This window comes from Aythya fuligula, chromosome 4, assembly GCF_009819795.1.
Source record: "Aythya fuligula isolate bAytFul2 chromosome 4, bAytFul2.pri, whole genome shotgun sequence".
NCBI classification, from domain to species: domain Eukaryota; kingdom Metazoa; phylum Chordata; class Aves; order Anseriformes; family Anatidae; genus Aythya; species Aythya fuligula.
Window position 1 is genome coordinate 32,158,551 of NC_045562.1, and position 17,942 is coordinate 32,176,492.

General features: G+C 37.0%; 1 protein-coding gene across 8 annotated transcripts in view; it reads right to left on the minus strand.

Annotated features, from left to right (window-relative positions):
* Nucleotides 1-17,942, minus strand: part of ARFIP1 (ADP ribosylation factor interacting protein 1) — a 42,223-nt gene that overhangs the window by 4,548 nt on the left and 19,733 nt on the right. For 5 of the 8 annotated variants that reach the window (XM_032186781.1, XM_032186780.1, XM_032186779.1 and 2 more), the window contains 5 exons: nucleotides 16,487-16,582; nucleotides 14,902-15,011; nucleotides 8,645-8,866; nucleotides 5,049-5,206; nucleotides 1,918-2,092 (listed from right to left, as the gene is read on the minus strand). In XM_032186781.1, coding sequence (XP_032042672.1) covers nucleotides 1,918-2,092; nucleotides 5,049-5,206; nucleotides 8,645-8,866; nucleotides 14,902-15,011; nucleotides 16,487-16,582 — 761 coding nt within the window. The remainder of the gene's footprint in view (nucleotides 1-1,917; nucleotides 2,093-5,048; nucleotides 5,207-8,644; nucleotides 8,867-14,901; nucleotides 15,012-16,486; nucleotides 16,583-17,942) is intronic. The other 3 variants (XM_032186786.1, XM_032186785.1, XM_032186782.1) reach the window with 2 other exon arrangements.

A 17,942-nucleotide genomic window follows, 5' to 3' on the forward strand; every position in this document is an offset into this window, starting at 1 on the left:
AAATGGGCACCAAGACAATTTGGTCCCATGAATGGGCACACTAAAATAAACAGCAAGTTCCTGCTCCTCCTAAGGATATAGTAGCAGTATAGCCACTATTATGCCCTCCCTAGAACTACTGTAACACCTTAGCAATGTCAAAAACGCTTTTCCCTTTGCCAGTTCAACATCATATATGGTCTTCAGTTTAAACCATCTCCTGAAGAGTGCACCACTCCATCAGCTGAAGCAGCAATATTACAGACACACACAAACATTTACTGATTGAGTAAGCAATTGTTCTCAGGTACCTTTGGAAGAAGTACAGCATCTGGGATTGTAGAAATTAGATTTTAATTTCAATTAAATTTAACACTTATTGATCATACAGTTAATAATCCTTTAAAGTATAAAATACAATTGACTTAAGAGCAGTTGCATATACTTTATATGAACCTAAAAAATAAAATTAATGCTTGTAATGGTTATATAGTCGTCTGGCTGATCAGTTGTGCATTCCGATTTTTTAATAATAGCTGCAGGACAAGTATGAGGTCTCACATGAGCTCTCCTATGTTGATGTTGACAAAAGATGGTTGACACCAGAGAAAGGAATAAAGATGTCAGGTCGGTAAGAGGAATCTCTCAGATAACCACTGCCTCTGACTACGTATCAGGAAACGCTCTGGGCAACAGAAGAACAAAAACCCAAATAGACAGCTGCAACCTGGAGAAAAAAGCTCTTCACAAATTTAGGATTAAGATAATGTCAAGTATATTTTGGAGAATTGTACATAAAAAAAATCAAAAACACCAACAGGGAATTTATGTGAGCAGGCCTCTCAGTACAGAATTATATTTAAGCCCATTATTTGACTGTACAGGAAATCCTTTCTGTGGTTTAATTGGGAACAAAGTTCCAGTCTCCCTTTAGAAAATATTTTGACATCTCTACTGTCAGAACTTGGAAGTATCAACCAGTGATAAAATGTTTTAAGCATGTTAAAGTCCCCTCTTCCTAAAAAAACGGAAGGAAAAAACTATCTTCCAGAAACTAAATTTGTAGGCTGTGACTGCTAACAGGATGTTTGACCTAATCCAGGACTGTCTGTCAGTAGGAAAACAACTTCACTAGTGTTCCATATATATATATATATATATATTTTTTTTTTTTTTTTGAAATAAAGGCTTTTTTGTGAAGCAAGATGGAAGTAAAATGTTTTCACTCTGAAGCTTTCGTACCTGTATAAAGTGATCATTGCACTATACAGTTAATGCAAACCAAGAAGTATGGTAAGTGTTATTTTGACTAAATTGAATTCAAGCATCAAAATTCCCATACAGATATGAGCTAGAAGAAACAAACAGTTTCACCACAAGCCTGTAATATATTATATTAATATTAAACAACATACTAAAAGAAGAAAATGATGTAAACAAAAATACCCAACACCTTCAGGATACCCATTTTCAACCTAGTTTAGTTTTAAAACTTAAATTAGTAAATCCTCATAAGAACATAATTATCAGCATTTGGATTAGACTTCACCTTGTTTAGGACAGTGAGTTTTAATAGGAATTTTTCCATTTGCAAGTTAATGGGCTACAAGTTCAGCATAACAATGAATGAAACTCAGGACAATACTGGCTTTAAAATCACCTGATGACCTGGTTCACTAACTCTTAACACACTATCTGGGCTACGTGGTTCCAAACCCCTAGTCCTAATGCAAACGCTGGTATAAAGCAACAGTGCGCAGAAGCTATGTTTCCATTATATATTCTTTTGGAATTGAAAAGGGTTGTTTTCTCTTCTTTTTGCTTGCTCTACTTTTAAATTAGGATATATTTTAAGATCAAATAACTAAAAGTATTTCTAACAAAGCAGGAACATACAGGACAAAATATCTAAGCACAAAAGCAGAAGCTGTTACTTACCTTATTTTCTTCCAAAAATTTCAATTTGATAGATACATCATTACGCATCTTGTCATACTTCTCTTTATGCACTTGAAACAACTGCTGTGATTGCTCAATCTTTGGTAGAGTGTTTGCATCACGAGGGCCAAGATTCAGCTCTTCTAGGTCTGTTCGATAGGCATCGTATTCAATCCTGAGAAAGAGGAGGAAAAAAATGTAAAGGCAATGTGTCTTAAAACAGATTTCACATAAGTGCCAATTACAATAGAAAGTAAAGCAAACAGTCTAGTAGGGGGAAAAAAAGAAAAAACAGGCAAGTTATCTTGATTAATAGGAGGGAGAAAAAAACACCTCTATGTACATAGTATAAAAGCTGCTTCCGCAGCGTTCTGTTGCTGTCTCAAACATGCTTCCAACCCTCTGCTTTGTGCAGGCTTCAGTGGTCAGGTCCTTTCCTGAGACATCTGAGCTTATTAAGACAGTTTATCTAGCCACAGAGTGCATTCCCATGTGTCATTTTCCTATTGCTGAATTATCATAGTGAACAGTTTGCATCAAGAGCATGAGAAGCACTACAGGCAGGGCATCCCCTTAAGCAGAAGTGAGTAATGGCTTACTTTACCAAAATTACCAAAATGTCCCAAGGCTTTTACAACATGTTCTAATTTAGTTGCTATCCCAAAACTGGATGGGAACAATCCGCCCTGTGGCTACAGAGGCTGATGGTATTTATACCCTGCCAAGGGCTCATCCTATGTACCTAGGGAAGTCAGATACCCTGGATCACCACCACTGAGCAAGCTAAGAGAGAAAGTTAAGTCTAACAAGAGAATAAGTACTTCAGCTAATCCTGCAGTGAAGGCATATATTCCACTTCTAAATAAAACCAGATGAAAAAGGTTTTCTAATCTACTTTTTTTCCTAGCAAAGTCAGCAGTAATTAGCAAGTAAAGAGAAGCCAACACTGCAAAAAAATACGAAATTCTGTTATAGATGCTGCTAGCAAAAATTGAACTGGAGTTATGGTATTTTGGCTCTTGCCTGATAATACTTAAATTAACTCATCTAGTTTTCACATATCACTATTTAAAAAAGAAAGCCTCCTGATACTCTTCCATGTTAGAATGTACTTTTTATTACACAAATCAAGATGCAGTCATACCTTCTCTCATTTTAATGAGAAAAAAAAATCAAAATACTTCTGTATTCAAGAACAATAAACTTCTATTCAACATTGTCATCAAAAACATCAAGCAAATTTTTGTTAACAAAATTACATGAAGTTCAGCTTTCTGTTCATCAACATGTAACATTTGTGTGTGGAAAAGCACCTACAGATTATTATTAAAGATATCATGAAATTCATCTTCTGCTTTCCAGCGTTACATAAAAGCCTACTGAACACTGGATCCTTGCCAGATAAACTATTTTTATATTTTAAAACATTACTGCAAATGGATGAGACAAACAGTGACAGCCTTTAAATTTTTTCCCCTCCTCCTATGCAATATGGGCTCCTTTGTTCAGTACCATCTAGCACTTGGCCAGGTACAGCAACCAACAATACCCAGAGATCAGCCTAGGGTCACAAGCACCCCTGCCCAAGCCTCACTCACTACTCATTTGGTTTTGGTCTTAAAGTAGTGGAACCTAGTGTATCAGTGTATCATGTGATGGATACCGATTTCAATGGAACAAACCAACCTATTTCTGTCTTACTTTGTCAAGTATAGACATTTATAAAACTGGAAGCATCAAAACTAAAAGCTAGTTAAAAACCAACTTGTCAGCTAGTGGCATAAGCACTCCAAAGGATAATATGATGTATTCTGAGGAAAAGTGATTACAGTATTCACTGGTCTCATCCTGACTTTCATTGCCACTATGATTCAGGCTTTATTTAATGAATTTATGACTTAGTTCCAAAAGGAAAATAATAAAGAGCTGATAGAAGAGGGAGAAACAGATGAATGCTAAAGTACAACCATGGAAAGGGAAGAGAAAGATCAAAAATAAAAGTGAGCCATTTTCGATTGCAAAGTGACAGACTGGCTACGTAAGTGAAGAACCTTCATAATTTATTTGCTTTATTAAAATGGAAAAAAGGAAAGTATTTCTTTGAGGAAAAGAAAGGGAAACTCCGAAGTACTTCAGGAGGAAAGAACCAGACATTCAGAAGGATTGGCAAGAACAATCTTAGCAGACGTATAAAGCTTCAAGAGGATGCCTGAAAAGTGTATGAACTGGCTTTATTTTTTTAAGGTAAAGGATTAAAAAAATAAAACACAACGTAACTGTTAGGTTAGTTATGCTTTTCGTGCCTTTTGAAAGTTTACCTGAATATCAAAACAACAACTTAGTACTTTGCTTATAAGTACACTTAAAGCATTAGAAGAGAACCATTAAAAAAAAAAAAAGGAGAAAGCTATAGAACTCAAGCCATTTGCAGTTTTTGACCTAAAAATAAAAAAGAAGTGCATTAACTGCATCTTTCAGCAAATTAGAAGAAAAATGCTATCCTCTTTAATGAAACTGAAAGAGGAAAAGAATGAAGCATGAAGAGCCACAACTCTAGCCACTACCAGAAGAAAATTTGTCCTCAGTGCTGTGCTGTATCTGGAGTAAAGTAATCTCCAGGTCAGGAAATCCATTATCTTCTGCTAGATATTATTCACCCATTATGAAGCATTTTTGTTTTTTCCCTTTCTAGACCAAACCTGCAACTTCTATATAAAAATTGAAGTGTGAACTACAAGTATTGTGCATCAACAGAAGCACAGGATGAACTGCCTTTCAGGCAAAGATTATTTCATTAACTACAACATCGCTAGATCAACGGGTTAATCTTGCACTGTTCCTCTGCTTAGAAAGCCACCTTAAGCTTGCTAGCAGGAAAAAAAAAAAAAGCTACTCTTTTTCAGAAACAAAGATAAAATAAAATGAAGTCTACAACAGAACATTTACAAAACATTTGAAGATATGTACAATGAGACGGATAACTGTAAATTCTCATTATATGAGAGTTGTGTTATACTGACAAGGTTTTAGATAGCAGGTTAGTAACTCAAATGCAAGGGCTAAACTGATATAAGGTTTGTTTCCTCAAGATTAATTGGTAATTAAAATAGCTAGACATAGAATAACCATACCTGGCACTTTCATATTGTTTCACAGTCAATAACGTATCCTCAATTGTTTTATTCACCAATGTGTTCACATTGGCAATAAAGAAGTTAATAGCCCCAAGAAGAGTCTCTCCATTTTTAGCTAGAAGTTTCTGCGTATCTGCATTGTAGCCAAACTCCTCCTGTAAACAGAGCAGAGAAAAGAACTGTAGATCATCTCAAATCATAACATTCATCAGCAGCTATAAAAAAAACATACAAAAACACAGACATGGAAGTTCTGTCACTTCTGTTTGGACACAGTTATGATTAAACACGTATGATTTCAATACAATAGTCAGTTCACAGCTTTTATGAAATTCCTCTAACATTAGTAAAGCACTGTTTACAATTTTGAAACCATGTGATGTTAAACTCTATTTCATAATGTTTTTTTTTTTCTGAACTTGAAAAATATGAATGCTACTTAGAAGCGCTAACAATCATTACGTTGTCATTCAGCACTGGTTTAATCCAGCATCTCTCATGTGGTTGTCTAGGTAATGCCTTAATGTATCGGTGTCTCTGTTGGCGTTAAATACAGTAATATAACTAAATTCACAAGGGCACACAGCATTAATTAGCTACTAACTTTTGTTCTTACACATTCTGGAAAGGAGGACTGAAAAAAAATATTAAAGATCTATAATATTTTATTAGGCTGTAAATAACCAAAAAAGGCAGAGCATCACAACGGATAGCAAATAAAAGCAATAACGTAGATCAGATATAAGTTTTAAATGAATAAGGGAGAAATTATCTCCAAGGCATTCCAGTCACATTTGGATATATGACTTACTGCCTTTATTTTTCCTCCCTTTTCTGACAGCAGCATAAGCACTGACCAAGGCTGCAAAGATTTTCCTAATGCACGGATGCCAAACAAGTCCAATTATTACATTTATGTCATCCATATGGCATCTTCATACTCTGCAGATGGGAGTTCTCATAAAAGAGTATAATTTCTGGTTGCAATGGCTATAAAACACACTAGGAACATATTTGGAACTTGGTCTGCCAATAACTGACTCAGAAGCACTGTATTCTCCCAGTTTCCTTTCATCTAAAACAAACAACCGAAGCCAAATGATATTTCATGTTAACTTAATGACTTCATGTGGGTAAGGCTAATGGGCAGTGGTAAGGGAAGGAGTTTCTAGGAAAGGAGGTGCAGTGGAAATGAACAATTTAAGGGAGAAAATAGGAAGACAACCTAGGGCACCTTTTCATGAGCTAAGATCTAAAAAATCCTGCTAAAAGGTAACTTCGTCTCCTTCATTTTGCACAGCTGTTCGTATGGCAGAAGTATTCCCTCAGATCACCACAGATCCTGCTGAAATCAAGTAAAAGCATTTTCCAGCTGGTTCTCCTCTGACATTGCTAACTACACAGCAACACAAGCACTAGCACAGGGAAGAAGCAGGAGCATCCAGGCAAAGGCAACAGCAGAAGTCAGACTGCTCCTCTAGCAGGACTTAGTCTGAACTTTCCCTCCTACAGACAAGACCACAATTAGTTCTCCAGCTGGTCCTCTGACCCCGATCAGTGCAGACCCAAATGAGCAATATTACCCAATTCAAAGCAGGGGGGTAAGACAGATGGGACCATCGTGGTCTGCAGTACTGAGAGACAGACATGCAAACCACCAAAGCTGTCTTGCTACTGGTTCATAATTTCACAGGAAAAAAAGTGAGTTTTGTCTGCAGCCTTTGCAGATAACACTTATGAAAGACAGGAAATCCTTTCTGTATCAAGAGTTCGTGCTCCATGCACAGGTCAATTAAAATTGGAAGGCATCAGTCTGTATAATTAGAGGCACATGAGCCTGGAACCAGGAGTTATCTTTGTATCCAAAAGAGAAACTGTAAAACATTCATACTAAGTAATGCCTCTGTAGATACCACATTAAAATCTCATTTTGTTAACATGCATAAACCAAACAATATTACCTTTAAGAAGTGATTTTTTCCCCCTTACATGCTGCTATCAAATTAAACATTAAAGACTAACTGCTCAGAAATTCCACTTGCAGTCTCGCACAAGTTTCAGAGACAACAATGCTATCCAAACATTCAAGAACAGGCCAGGCTACAGACAGTAATACAGTACAGATTAAACAAAGGGAAAACACAAAGAGGAAAGAGACAAACATCAGGCAAGTCTCCAAGAGGCAAAGGTTAGATAACTTTTATTACAGCAGCAGAAACCTTTATTTGATTTTTATGAACAGCCCCATTCAATAATCTACATAAGAGATGAATGACTGAAACAAATTCCAAGACCAGTACAAGATGCTGAAAGAACCTGGAGGAACAGTATTCCCATTAGAAATACAAGCTATTCATGGAAAAAGCATTCATTAAACAAGAGCACAATGCCAGATTTAATCCAAGTTTCAGAAGAAACATCCAGCTTCAGCACATACTTCATAACAATCACTAAGTCCTGCCACAAACCACATACCCACATTTGTGTCAAGAGTCAACTGATTACTCAGAACTACTACTTTTAGCAGATTTAATTTCTTAGCTGCTAGAAGTGCTATATTTTCAGATTTTCATCTGTCAGGCTATAATACTAGGACTTGCACTGCAGTAGATTCTTTTCTTTTTTTTTCTTTTTTTTTTTTTTAAAAAAAAAAACAACAACAACAACAAAAAAAACTAGCTATCAGTTAAGACTCCTATTTATAAACATTAACTCCATCTCCTCCCCTGAAACTCAGCAGGAGTAGGGAATCATGAAAAGGGAGTAATAAACACAAGTTCCACCTTTAATAACAACGTTAATTGGGGCTGTTTTGGCACCTGTGTCTTAGGAAATCATTAAAACCCTGGTTTTCCAAAGGATCAGTATCAGTATCAAACTGATTATTCTGTAATCCCAGAGTTAAAATCAATGTAGAAGCAAACCAGCTATTTTTTGATATGCAACATTTACCTTCTTTCTTTACAGCGCACAGCTTTATGATCAGTAAGAAAATGACAGTGTTACATAAGCTTCTAAACTTCTAAGAACAATACAAATGCAGTTATCTGAAATTGTCTCTCTCACTCAGAAACTCCAAAGAATATAGATTAGTCCTGTTAGTAGCAAAATTCTGATTAAAAAATGGACTCTGAGATGAAGTCTCAGTGCTTCAGTTTACTACAGAAAAATCATTTGCTCACATTTCACATGAAGAAGTGAAGTAATGTGCCCTACTCTACTTACTCCCAGGCATATTCCCCAAAGACATCCTGTAATTGGCATGAAGTAATGCTCTGGAACACTGACATTTCATTAGAAGCAAAAGGCGTAGTAAAATGCATTTTCTATAAACAAAGCAAAGTTGTCAGCTCTTGAGTCCAATTATCAGCTAAAGGCAAACATTTAGAAACAATTAAGAACTCCAGTAACTGCAGTGATATCCTATAGTTTTAAATTAATTACATAAATTTTTAACAAAAAGAACATCATGTTGTTACCAACAACGCTTATAGAAATAGCTGCTAGATACTATACACCCTGCACAAGTCAATTAGGCTTATCTTCATCTCTGCCCTTTTTTTTTTTTTTTTTAAACACTATAAAAGTCTTACATGAAGTTCCAATGATTTCAAACTCAGGTCAGCAAAAGCATCTCCAAGTTGCCTCTGGGTGTGCACCATCTGGAAGAGTTGTGTGGACAGCGTCTGTGCCAGTTTCAAGATATTTTCGTATTTTTTTTTGTTATCTCTCAATATATCTATTTGAGCTTCTAGTTCCAGATCTACTGTTCTCGAGCCACGACCCAGTTTTTCAGAGATGATCTGACGTGTACACTGGAAAAAAATTTAAATTATAAAGAATCAAATATATCCAAGACAACACAGCATACACCCATTTTCAGCTTCAAGGGACAGATAATTACACACAATTCTTTCACAATCACCCCTCCCAATATAAGTTTGCACAACAAACTGAAAAAACAACACACTCTTTAGAAGTTCATCAGGACTCAGCAAGAACAGTTGGACAAGTCTCAACTCTTACTAATATGAATATTCAAGTTAGCAAATCAAGAGCATAACTAATTGCTTCTCAAGTAAAAGAATGCTTATCTCTTTTACATTTGGTGAATCTTATTAAGTTAAAAGAAGCAATTATTTAGCTCTCTATATTAAAGTCCATTAATGGAAGTACTACCAGTTTTGCATAAAAATTTCTACTCAGTCATCTTTCAGGCTTTGTCTACCAACCATCCAATTCCAAACGACGCATGGCTGCTTTTTTATTTATTTATTTTTTTAAAGTTTCCAGTGAGACCCTGAACAGCTCTAAGTTTTTACTTTCATTTTTTGGAGATAGAAGATGATGGATGGGAGGGTAATCTTTACTATGCTTTTAAAGCTGACTCACAACTTTCACTAAGAAACATATAAAATTATTAAAATGCATTTCTCATTATTCACACAGCTATAAAACGGAGCTAATTGTTAAGAGTACTACTTGTAACCAAAAAAGTCTTTCTGAGGCAGCTCTGCAGTTCACTAACATAGTGAGCAGCAAAACCTGCTCTTACTAGGCCAGCCAAAGGGTATGACAGCTTCGGCAGCTGCCACATTCCAGTTACCTGTGACATCTCCTTGCCAGAGATTTGAACCCGACTCAACAGTGAGCCTCCCAAGACACATCACTGGGGCTTCCCCTTGGGTGATGCATCGGAGAAGCCAATTGCCAAGCAGATGTGGCAAAGTCATGCAACTTCTCTATGTAAAGGAGCAATTATTTGCTGCTCTAGTTATGATTAATTTTAAGTTAATCCGTGGTCCCAAGAGGTGAAGACAAAATTAAGTTACACATATGAAGGAGAACAGTTAGAAACAGAATTACAAGGCAACTACACCCACAAAAAAAAAAAAAAAAAACAAACTAAGCGCAAAATTTAAGTTTCATTAGGAGAGATAGAGCCCAACTCTATCTTAAAACATATTCCAAGGGTACATTACAACACTAGATTTTCCAGGATTTCCAAATTCAAGGAATTTGGATTAGTCCGGTCTTTACTTACTTCCAAAGGAGATACTCTTTTAACCTTCTAGAACTTCTCAATAATTTCTAAATTGAATAGATAAAAACAAGAAAGACTCAAAAAAAGAAGCAAGTAGAACAAGATGGTCATAAGTGATAAGCTTTAGACTGGAAGCCAGGATTTGGGCTACCTCATTAGATTCAACAAGTTAACAAGAAAGAGCATAGCTAACCTAGTAGAAATTTTTCTGTCAAGAATCTGAAATTTTGGAGAGCACACCAGGTCATATCATCACAGAATTGACCTTTAATACTAAGGCCTGCAACTGAAACTGTAAAAAAAAAAAAAAAAGTCTTAGCAAAGAGTATGCTAGGAGTATAAATAAGCATTTGACAAGACATAAAAGCAAGCATGGAATTAAAGGAGAAATGCTGGCTATTTTCCAAGAAAATGCTCAGACACATACCTATTGAAATGAAAGGAAACGTCATGAAAGTTAAAATTTTTGGAAGCAAAAAAATTTTCACACAGGAAGAAGTTACTTTCACCCAAGGAGTACTTGCCTCAGAAGTTACGACAAAATACATGAAGAAAACAGTACTGGCAAATGAGAAAATGAGAAATGAGTCACTTGAAATACTTATTCCGTATGCTTCATTAAAGTGAGATGTAGTTGAAGCTGAACACTGAACAAGAGTAACAAAGGGGATGCACCTACCTACTATTTTCATTTACTCTGGTTCTAACTGAACTAGTATAAAGACAGGTTGCTCTGTTTTCTCACTAGCAAACAGAGAGAATATTCCACACGCAAATGGTTTGGCATTGTTTTAAAAAGAAACCTATAAAGAACATTTTCCTGCATAATAATACCACACTTCTCAAGAAGTGAAAAGACAAATTTTAGGAAAAATAATTCTCAAAGCAAAAAACAACAAACAACAGAAATAGATTTAAGGGAAACGTCTCAGAAATACAAGTTCTACTAGTAGCCCAGTAGAGGCTTGTGAAACAGATACAGTGTTTTTTCCTCAAAGTTTAAGCTGTTGTAACCCAGACTGCATTAAAAGAAGTGTGACCAGCAGGTCAAGGGAGGTGATTCTCCCCCTCTAGTCTGCTCTCTTGAGAGCCCACCTGGAGCACTGCTCAGCTCTGAGGCCCCCAACCTAAGACAGATACAGACCTGTTAGAGCAGGTCCAGAGGGCCACAAAGATGACCAAAGTGCTTGAGCACCTCTCCTGTGAAGACAGGCTGAGGACATTGGGGTTTTTCAGTCTTGAGAAGATAAGGCTCCAAGAAGACCTCATTGTGGCCTTCCAGTACCTACAGGAAGCCTACAGGAAAGGTGGAGGGGGACTCTTTGCCAGAGCATTTTGTGATAGGACAAGAGGAAATAGACACTGAAAGAAGGGAGATTTAGATTAGGTATTTGGAAGAAATTCTCTACTATGAGGGTGGTGAGGCACTGGCACAGGCTCCCCAGAGAGACTGTGGCTGCCCCATCCCTGGAGGTGCTCGAGGCCAGGTTAGATGGGGCTTTGAGCAACCTGGTCTGGTGGGAGGTTTCCCTGCCCAGGGGAATTTGGAACTCAATGATCTGCAAGGTCCCTTCCAACCCAAACCATTCTATGATTCATTCTGTGATGAAAAACAAGAAGATAAGCTGCTTTATTAGAATCGTTGAAAGCAAAGAAGAGTCACAAATTCCTTGGGTCTGTCTTACTACTAGAATGAAAAAACCTCTCTCATCCAAAGGGGGAGTCTGGGGAAGGGAAAGAACAAAAAATGCTCTGGCCATTAGATCATGGGAGAAGAAAAGAGAACAACTTTTGAGGCTAACTCATGATTACTAAGGAACAGAAGGCTGGAGGGAATGAAGAGGGCCACTAGTTGCAAAAGCAACAGAATAATCTTATTACATCATGAGTTTGGGGAGAAGGTTAAGTGGTCTATGAAAATTCATGATTAGCTTAGGCAGAAGAGCAACATCAACCCCCTGTAATTATCAATGGTAAACAGTTGCTTAAACAGACACAGAAGCAGGAGATAACAAAAGCAAATGTGTCCCATTCACAGAAACGCATAGGGGACAAAAAACAGGGTATACAAAATACATACAGGCATACTTAATCATCACTTCACAGATGGGTATGATCTCTGGACGTAACAGAGAAAGTTGCTGAGGAGTGGTATCTGCAAGTAAGAGCTGGCTGACAAAGAGGACAACTGGAATGGAAAGCGAAAAACAAAGTGACAGATGCTGAAGACGCTAGGAAAAAGGTGGAAGGTCTCTGGAGCACACTTTAAAGAAATCATCATTTAGACACTGACGATCTATCTTCCTGAAGATTTCACACATTTGATCAATGAGGAAGATTTACAGAAGAAAACCAACTGACTTCACAAAGCTTCAGAATTTTAGTTCCAGTTACACATTTCTTAATTCGAAGTGGTTCCCAGCAAGTAGCCTGCAGAAAAAGGAAGGCCTAAAGACTGATCTACTACATCTCATTGTTGATATACATTCTATCAAGGCACTGCAGCCGTAACACAGGAGTTGTGTGACTCATGCATCAACTGTTGAAGTCTGTAAAGTCAAAGCTTAAAAAATAACTTTTCTGAAGTTTAAAAAAAGCAACTAGTGATTTGAAAAGTTGTATTGATCCAATAGTCACTTTCTTCATATAAATGCCCACACAAAGTCCCTGCATACATTTCAGGATGTGAGGCCTTACTGGGATACACTGAATTTCCCCTCACTCAGCACCCTGACCCTCACAGTGGCCAAAAGAGGCCTTAAAAAGACCGCGTGCCAGCACACAGAAAAAATTTCTTCTAAATTCGGTCCCCAGAATCCAGTAATTTCCATCTCATAATCCCTGACACAGTGCTGGGATACTATTCCTGCCAGTTCCCTAAATAACTTGGTAACAGCTTCACCACTAACTCCACTTGCAGATTAATGCCTAGTACGTAGAATGACATCGTTTCAGCTCCGAGGGGTTCAACTGCCAACTTCCCTAACCATTTATTGCTGCCCTTTATTTCCACATCTAACATATAATCAGTTAGCTATTACAAGATAAAGAGGAGGTTTCTTCCCATGACCTTCCTGAAAAGAAACCAATGCCACTATGTCCACAAATTGAAATACTGTCCCTAACAAATGACACATGATTTTTTTTTTTTTTTGTATAGACTGTATAGAAAGTATTTTAAAGTGGCATCTCCAGGGACATTTATATAATGCTACCCCTAATCAGATAAAGTCATACGATCTAAGACAGCTCTAAAATAAAAGTCACGATGTTTCAGGAGTCCCATCTTAATTGATTCACCTCCTCAGGCATATTTGAGAGACAACCTCAAGTCTCCAGATTCCAAGAAGACAGATTCATTTGATTTTCTGGAAGTGCTAGTCTTTGCTATTCCACAACTGATGAAATCCTAGGTTTCAGGGAGGGAGAGGTTTAAACCAAGAAATACATGTATATACATTTTTTTTTTTAAACCAAGACATAGCAAAATAGACTGCCAAAGAAATAATTTTCTAAAGAGGGATCTGAGAACACCATTCCAGCACTTTTCACTAATCCTCTGGTTATTGGTGTGCATAAAAAGGTTTATAATCCTTCTGCAATTGTGATATAGGGTTTTCTTGATTTTGTTCTTTTAAAATCAAAGCACCAGAAAGAGAGAGTAAGATCATGTCCTCTTATTTATTTGTGATTTAAATTTGTGGTATAGCAGATTAAGTCTCAAGAGTCAGTGTTTCTTAAATGGACATAGAATTTTAGAGAACAACTTCAGCTAATTAGCATGTACTCTGACTGGACCACAGCAGGCTGCAAGAATGGCTGACAGACTCCTGCAGTTGCCACAAAATTTAGGTTACATGAAAAGTAGAAATTCTAAAAGCAATTTAGTTAGACAAAAAAAAATGGATCAAACTTCTGATTCTAACACAAAGACCAGCACAAACATTTTCTAGTGGGTAGAATGTCTCTACCCCCTTGGTTCCCATCCTTACTTGGGCGAATGCCCTTACCTGGATTCGAGAATACTGGAGGGTTTCAGACCTCTGTTTTACACGGGAAAAAAATTTAAAACAAATTCCTCATTGCTTTATGGTTTGATGCAGGTCCTACTGATGCACACCCCTACCTGTCCACACCTCTGCCATTTGAGTTTTAATGGAAAGCTGTTTTTCAAAACCAGTCTTTGTTTAAAGCTCCTGATTAAAATATATTCCATGACACTCGTTCCTTACTTTGTGGCTTTTTAATGAGAGTCACAGCTGGCAAATTGGCGCTTTAAGAACCTTTTCTTTTTCTTTTGTTATTACCTTAATTTCATCAATTACCAGTTGATCTCAAAGAATTGCCATTGGAAAATAACATATATGAGTTGAAAGCAACAATTCCAACACTAAGAAAAAAATCAGCCAAGACGTAACAAAAACATCAGAACAGCAGTTAACAAGTTTGGAACTTGTAGGTGGGCCTATCAGCTAAAATTCTATTGTATCTGTTATCAGCTCAGCAAAAAGACTCAAGAGTTGAAGCCTGTGTGTTCTTCTGAAGGGGACTGAGACATAACATTTTCTCCTTGTTAAATCAATGCCTTTAAAAAATTTCCCACTTAACACCATGGATTTAAAAAGGCTTACAAAGGTTACACCTGGAAGAAAACTAAGCCTTCCACACACATTCTTGCTTATGCTTACTGAAACAACAGATTACTTCCTCTCATACCGCAGCGCAATACTTCGAAAGCTTTAATCTGATCTAGTCACAAACTCATTTCTAGAATATATATGCACACACAAATGTAGGACTGCGTACCTTGTAGGTGTTTAGGCTCCACTTTCTCACCAATTCCAATTTCTCCATTGCTGGATTCTTTACTTCATCTGCTAACACAACAGGTCCACTCTTCTGCTGAGCTCTGCCCCCTGTATCAGAAACAAAGCAAGTCTTTAAGGCCTTTTTGTTTTGTTTAAGGGATCTACAGCGAGTAAGGAAGATTTCTGCAATTGCACATGCAAAAGCAGAATAAGGTAAGAGTAACAGCTTTAATGAACAGGCAAATTTTCAAAATCGATTCAGAAGCTATTTTATAACTGATAGGAAGCATATATATAATATCAGTAATTTTACGTAGCAATAGGCTGAACAAAGCTTACCCGAATGCAAGGAATTTCGCTAACCAACCTTACAGTAGCTTTAGATACACATTTATTACTTAACCTGTGATTTAAAATTCCAGTAGTTGATCATCATCTTGGATTTAGCCAGTCTAAAAGTTGGTTTACACCCTGCAGATCACTCAATGGAAACGATTGACATATAACAACTGCTGTAACAGAGTACATCCAGTAAAACCATTAAAGAAATCTCCAAACAGACTTCTCCTCCAATGAATGTTAGCCTTTCTAAAAGACGTTTTCAGCCACAAAAAGAATCACTCTTTAAATGTATCTCAGCTTTTTAGCTCTTGGTTTAGTAACAACTCTACAAACAGCCAGGGTAAAAGAGCAATGAAGATACAACTGCAAGCAACACATCAAAATATCTACAGCCAGTTGGCACATATTCATGGTTGAATACTGAGCATTCTCAAACTAGTACGGGATATCACAGATTCTAAGTTTTAATTTGGAAAAACTCATTATGGTGTCCTAAACAGTAAGAACTGCAAAGCTCTACCAATTTAAGCAACTTTATTTATTTATTCATGTGCAGTTTTGACTATTGCTGCTTCTATATCATTCGAATAATCCTGAATGCTACTTAGAATCACCTTAGCCCTGCTAGGTTATTTGCGTAAGTAAGAGCTTGGAAAAAGAGTCTATCCAGATGCCTCAAGATACTCCTTTAGCATCAAGCACCACTGTCCCTTACGTCTTCAAAATGCTGTGCAAACATTAAGTAATTAATCCTCTCAACACCCTTATGAGGTAACTGAATAAGTTCTCTCCTTTTACATAGAAGGAAACAGACAAAGATGTTAAGTAATTTGCCCATAGGCACAAAATGAGTCAAGTGGCAAAGCCTAGTTTGGGTGTTATGAATTCCTAATTGCCACCTCATACTCAATCCTACTGGAACATGTGAACATTTTGGCAAAAAGAAAGCCCAAAGTTTCAGCTTTAACCTAAATAAAAGATCCTGGTTACTCACATTTTGCTACTGTTCGTTAGTATGAAGATTCGGTAATTAATTGTTTTTCGCATTATAGAGCAAAAAGCAGCATACAGAAAGGAAAGTAAAGGATATTTTGTCAGTCGTTAAAATCCAGAAATGAGAACCACCAAAAGACCCCAGAAATTGCATTTCTAAATAACAGTAAGTCAAATTATTAGAGACATGGAGGAGTTAGTACAGCGTCAGCAGACACAAGGGCGTTATCCGTTCAGTGCTATGATACCTGTGGGAATAATTAAATCACAACCTTGTCCAGCCAGTCTGCTAGCTGCTGCACTGCTAGGAGATATAACAGATGGTTTGGGTGATGCTGAGGAACCTGAAAAGTGGACACATTTAACATGAAAATCCACCATCTTCCCTTCGGAGCCTATACGCACTTTTACACAGACATGTTTTCAAAGCAAAGAAGTATTTGTTTCAGCAACACACTAAGTAGAAGTATTCACAGGAAAGTTACTGGAATCTCCGGTGGAAACACTTTTGAAAAGGTGCAGATGTTCATATGAACTACTCCAAGTTTTTGTGATTTAATCTTTTTTTTCCTAAGTCATGATGCCAAACTTTGCTTTCTTCTTAAAGAATAGTCAAAATAGAACTGACAGGTTCACCAGTGAAGTTTACACTGCCAACAGAAGGTTCCAGGAGACACTGTTAGAACACGCGGCTGCTGCAGTTGAAACCACTGGTTTGGGGTTAGGTAGATTTTACTCCGCACTGATGCTGAATGATATTCATGGCATTAAGGAATGAAGCAGGCTCTGAAAATCTGGACCAATTTCAATTAAACTTGATTACCATCTGTGCCTAAATCTATGACAAAAAAAACACCTCAGCAATAACCTGTCCTAAAAAGATCATAGGAGCCATTAGCTGTTAAGGTGTGTAACTTCTTTCTCAAGAGAAAGGTTTTACAGCACTAGCTTGGTATCTTTTGGACAAGACATACCTTTCAGTGATCTGTACTGTGTGCGCTCCCTAAACGGTTTTAGGATTATGTTTTTCAGTGCTTTGCAACTGTTCCATATGACAAATGCAAAGTGACAATCTTACAGAATTTTCAGGACTTAAAAAAAAAAAAAAAAAAAGCAAGTTAGCTTTTTCTCTGCAGTAATGAGTCATCAGCATATTGGGGGGGAGCTTTCATTGCTTCTGCTGAGAGATTCTGAGATACTTCATCGGGCTGACAGTGTGCCCATTGCAAGATGGGGGTAAAGGAATTAAAAAAAAGCCCAGGCTTCATAGTTTGGGCTAAAACTTATCAGTAACACCAAAAATATCAGTTGAATTAACCAAATCAACAAACACGTTTTGCCTTTTAAATATATTCTGGAATCCTACTAGCAACAAGGGGTATACAAATACAACAATAAAACACTTTAATATCACACAGAAATTAAAAGATTGAAAGGTATCTCATTTGCTGTGATCTTCTGTGGTGGTACATCACATATGGGCTGCAAGTAGATTTATCTAGGCATAAAAGTTTGATTGCAAGATCCTACTGAAGTCCTAAAGACCAAATCAGTTCAGCAAGTGAGCTAAGACAAGTGGTTAAATAATAATAATGAAGAAAATCCTAGCACTCAATAGTATTAATGCAGCCTTATGCATGTTTTGCCATCCCCCCTCCTCCCATAAATCCTAAAAGCTCTGCTCCTCCAGCATCACTTATTTTG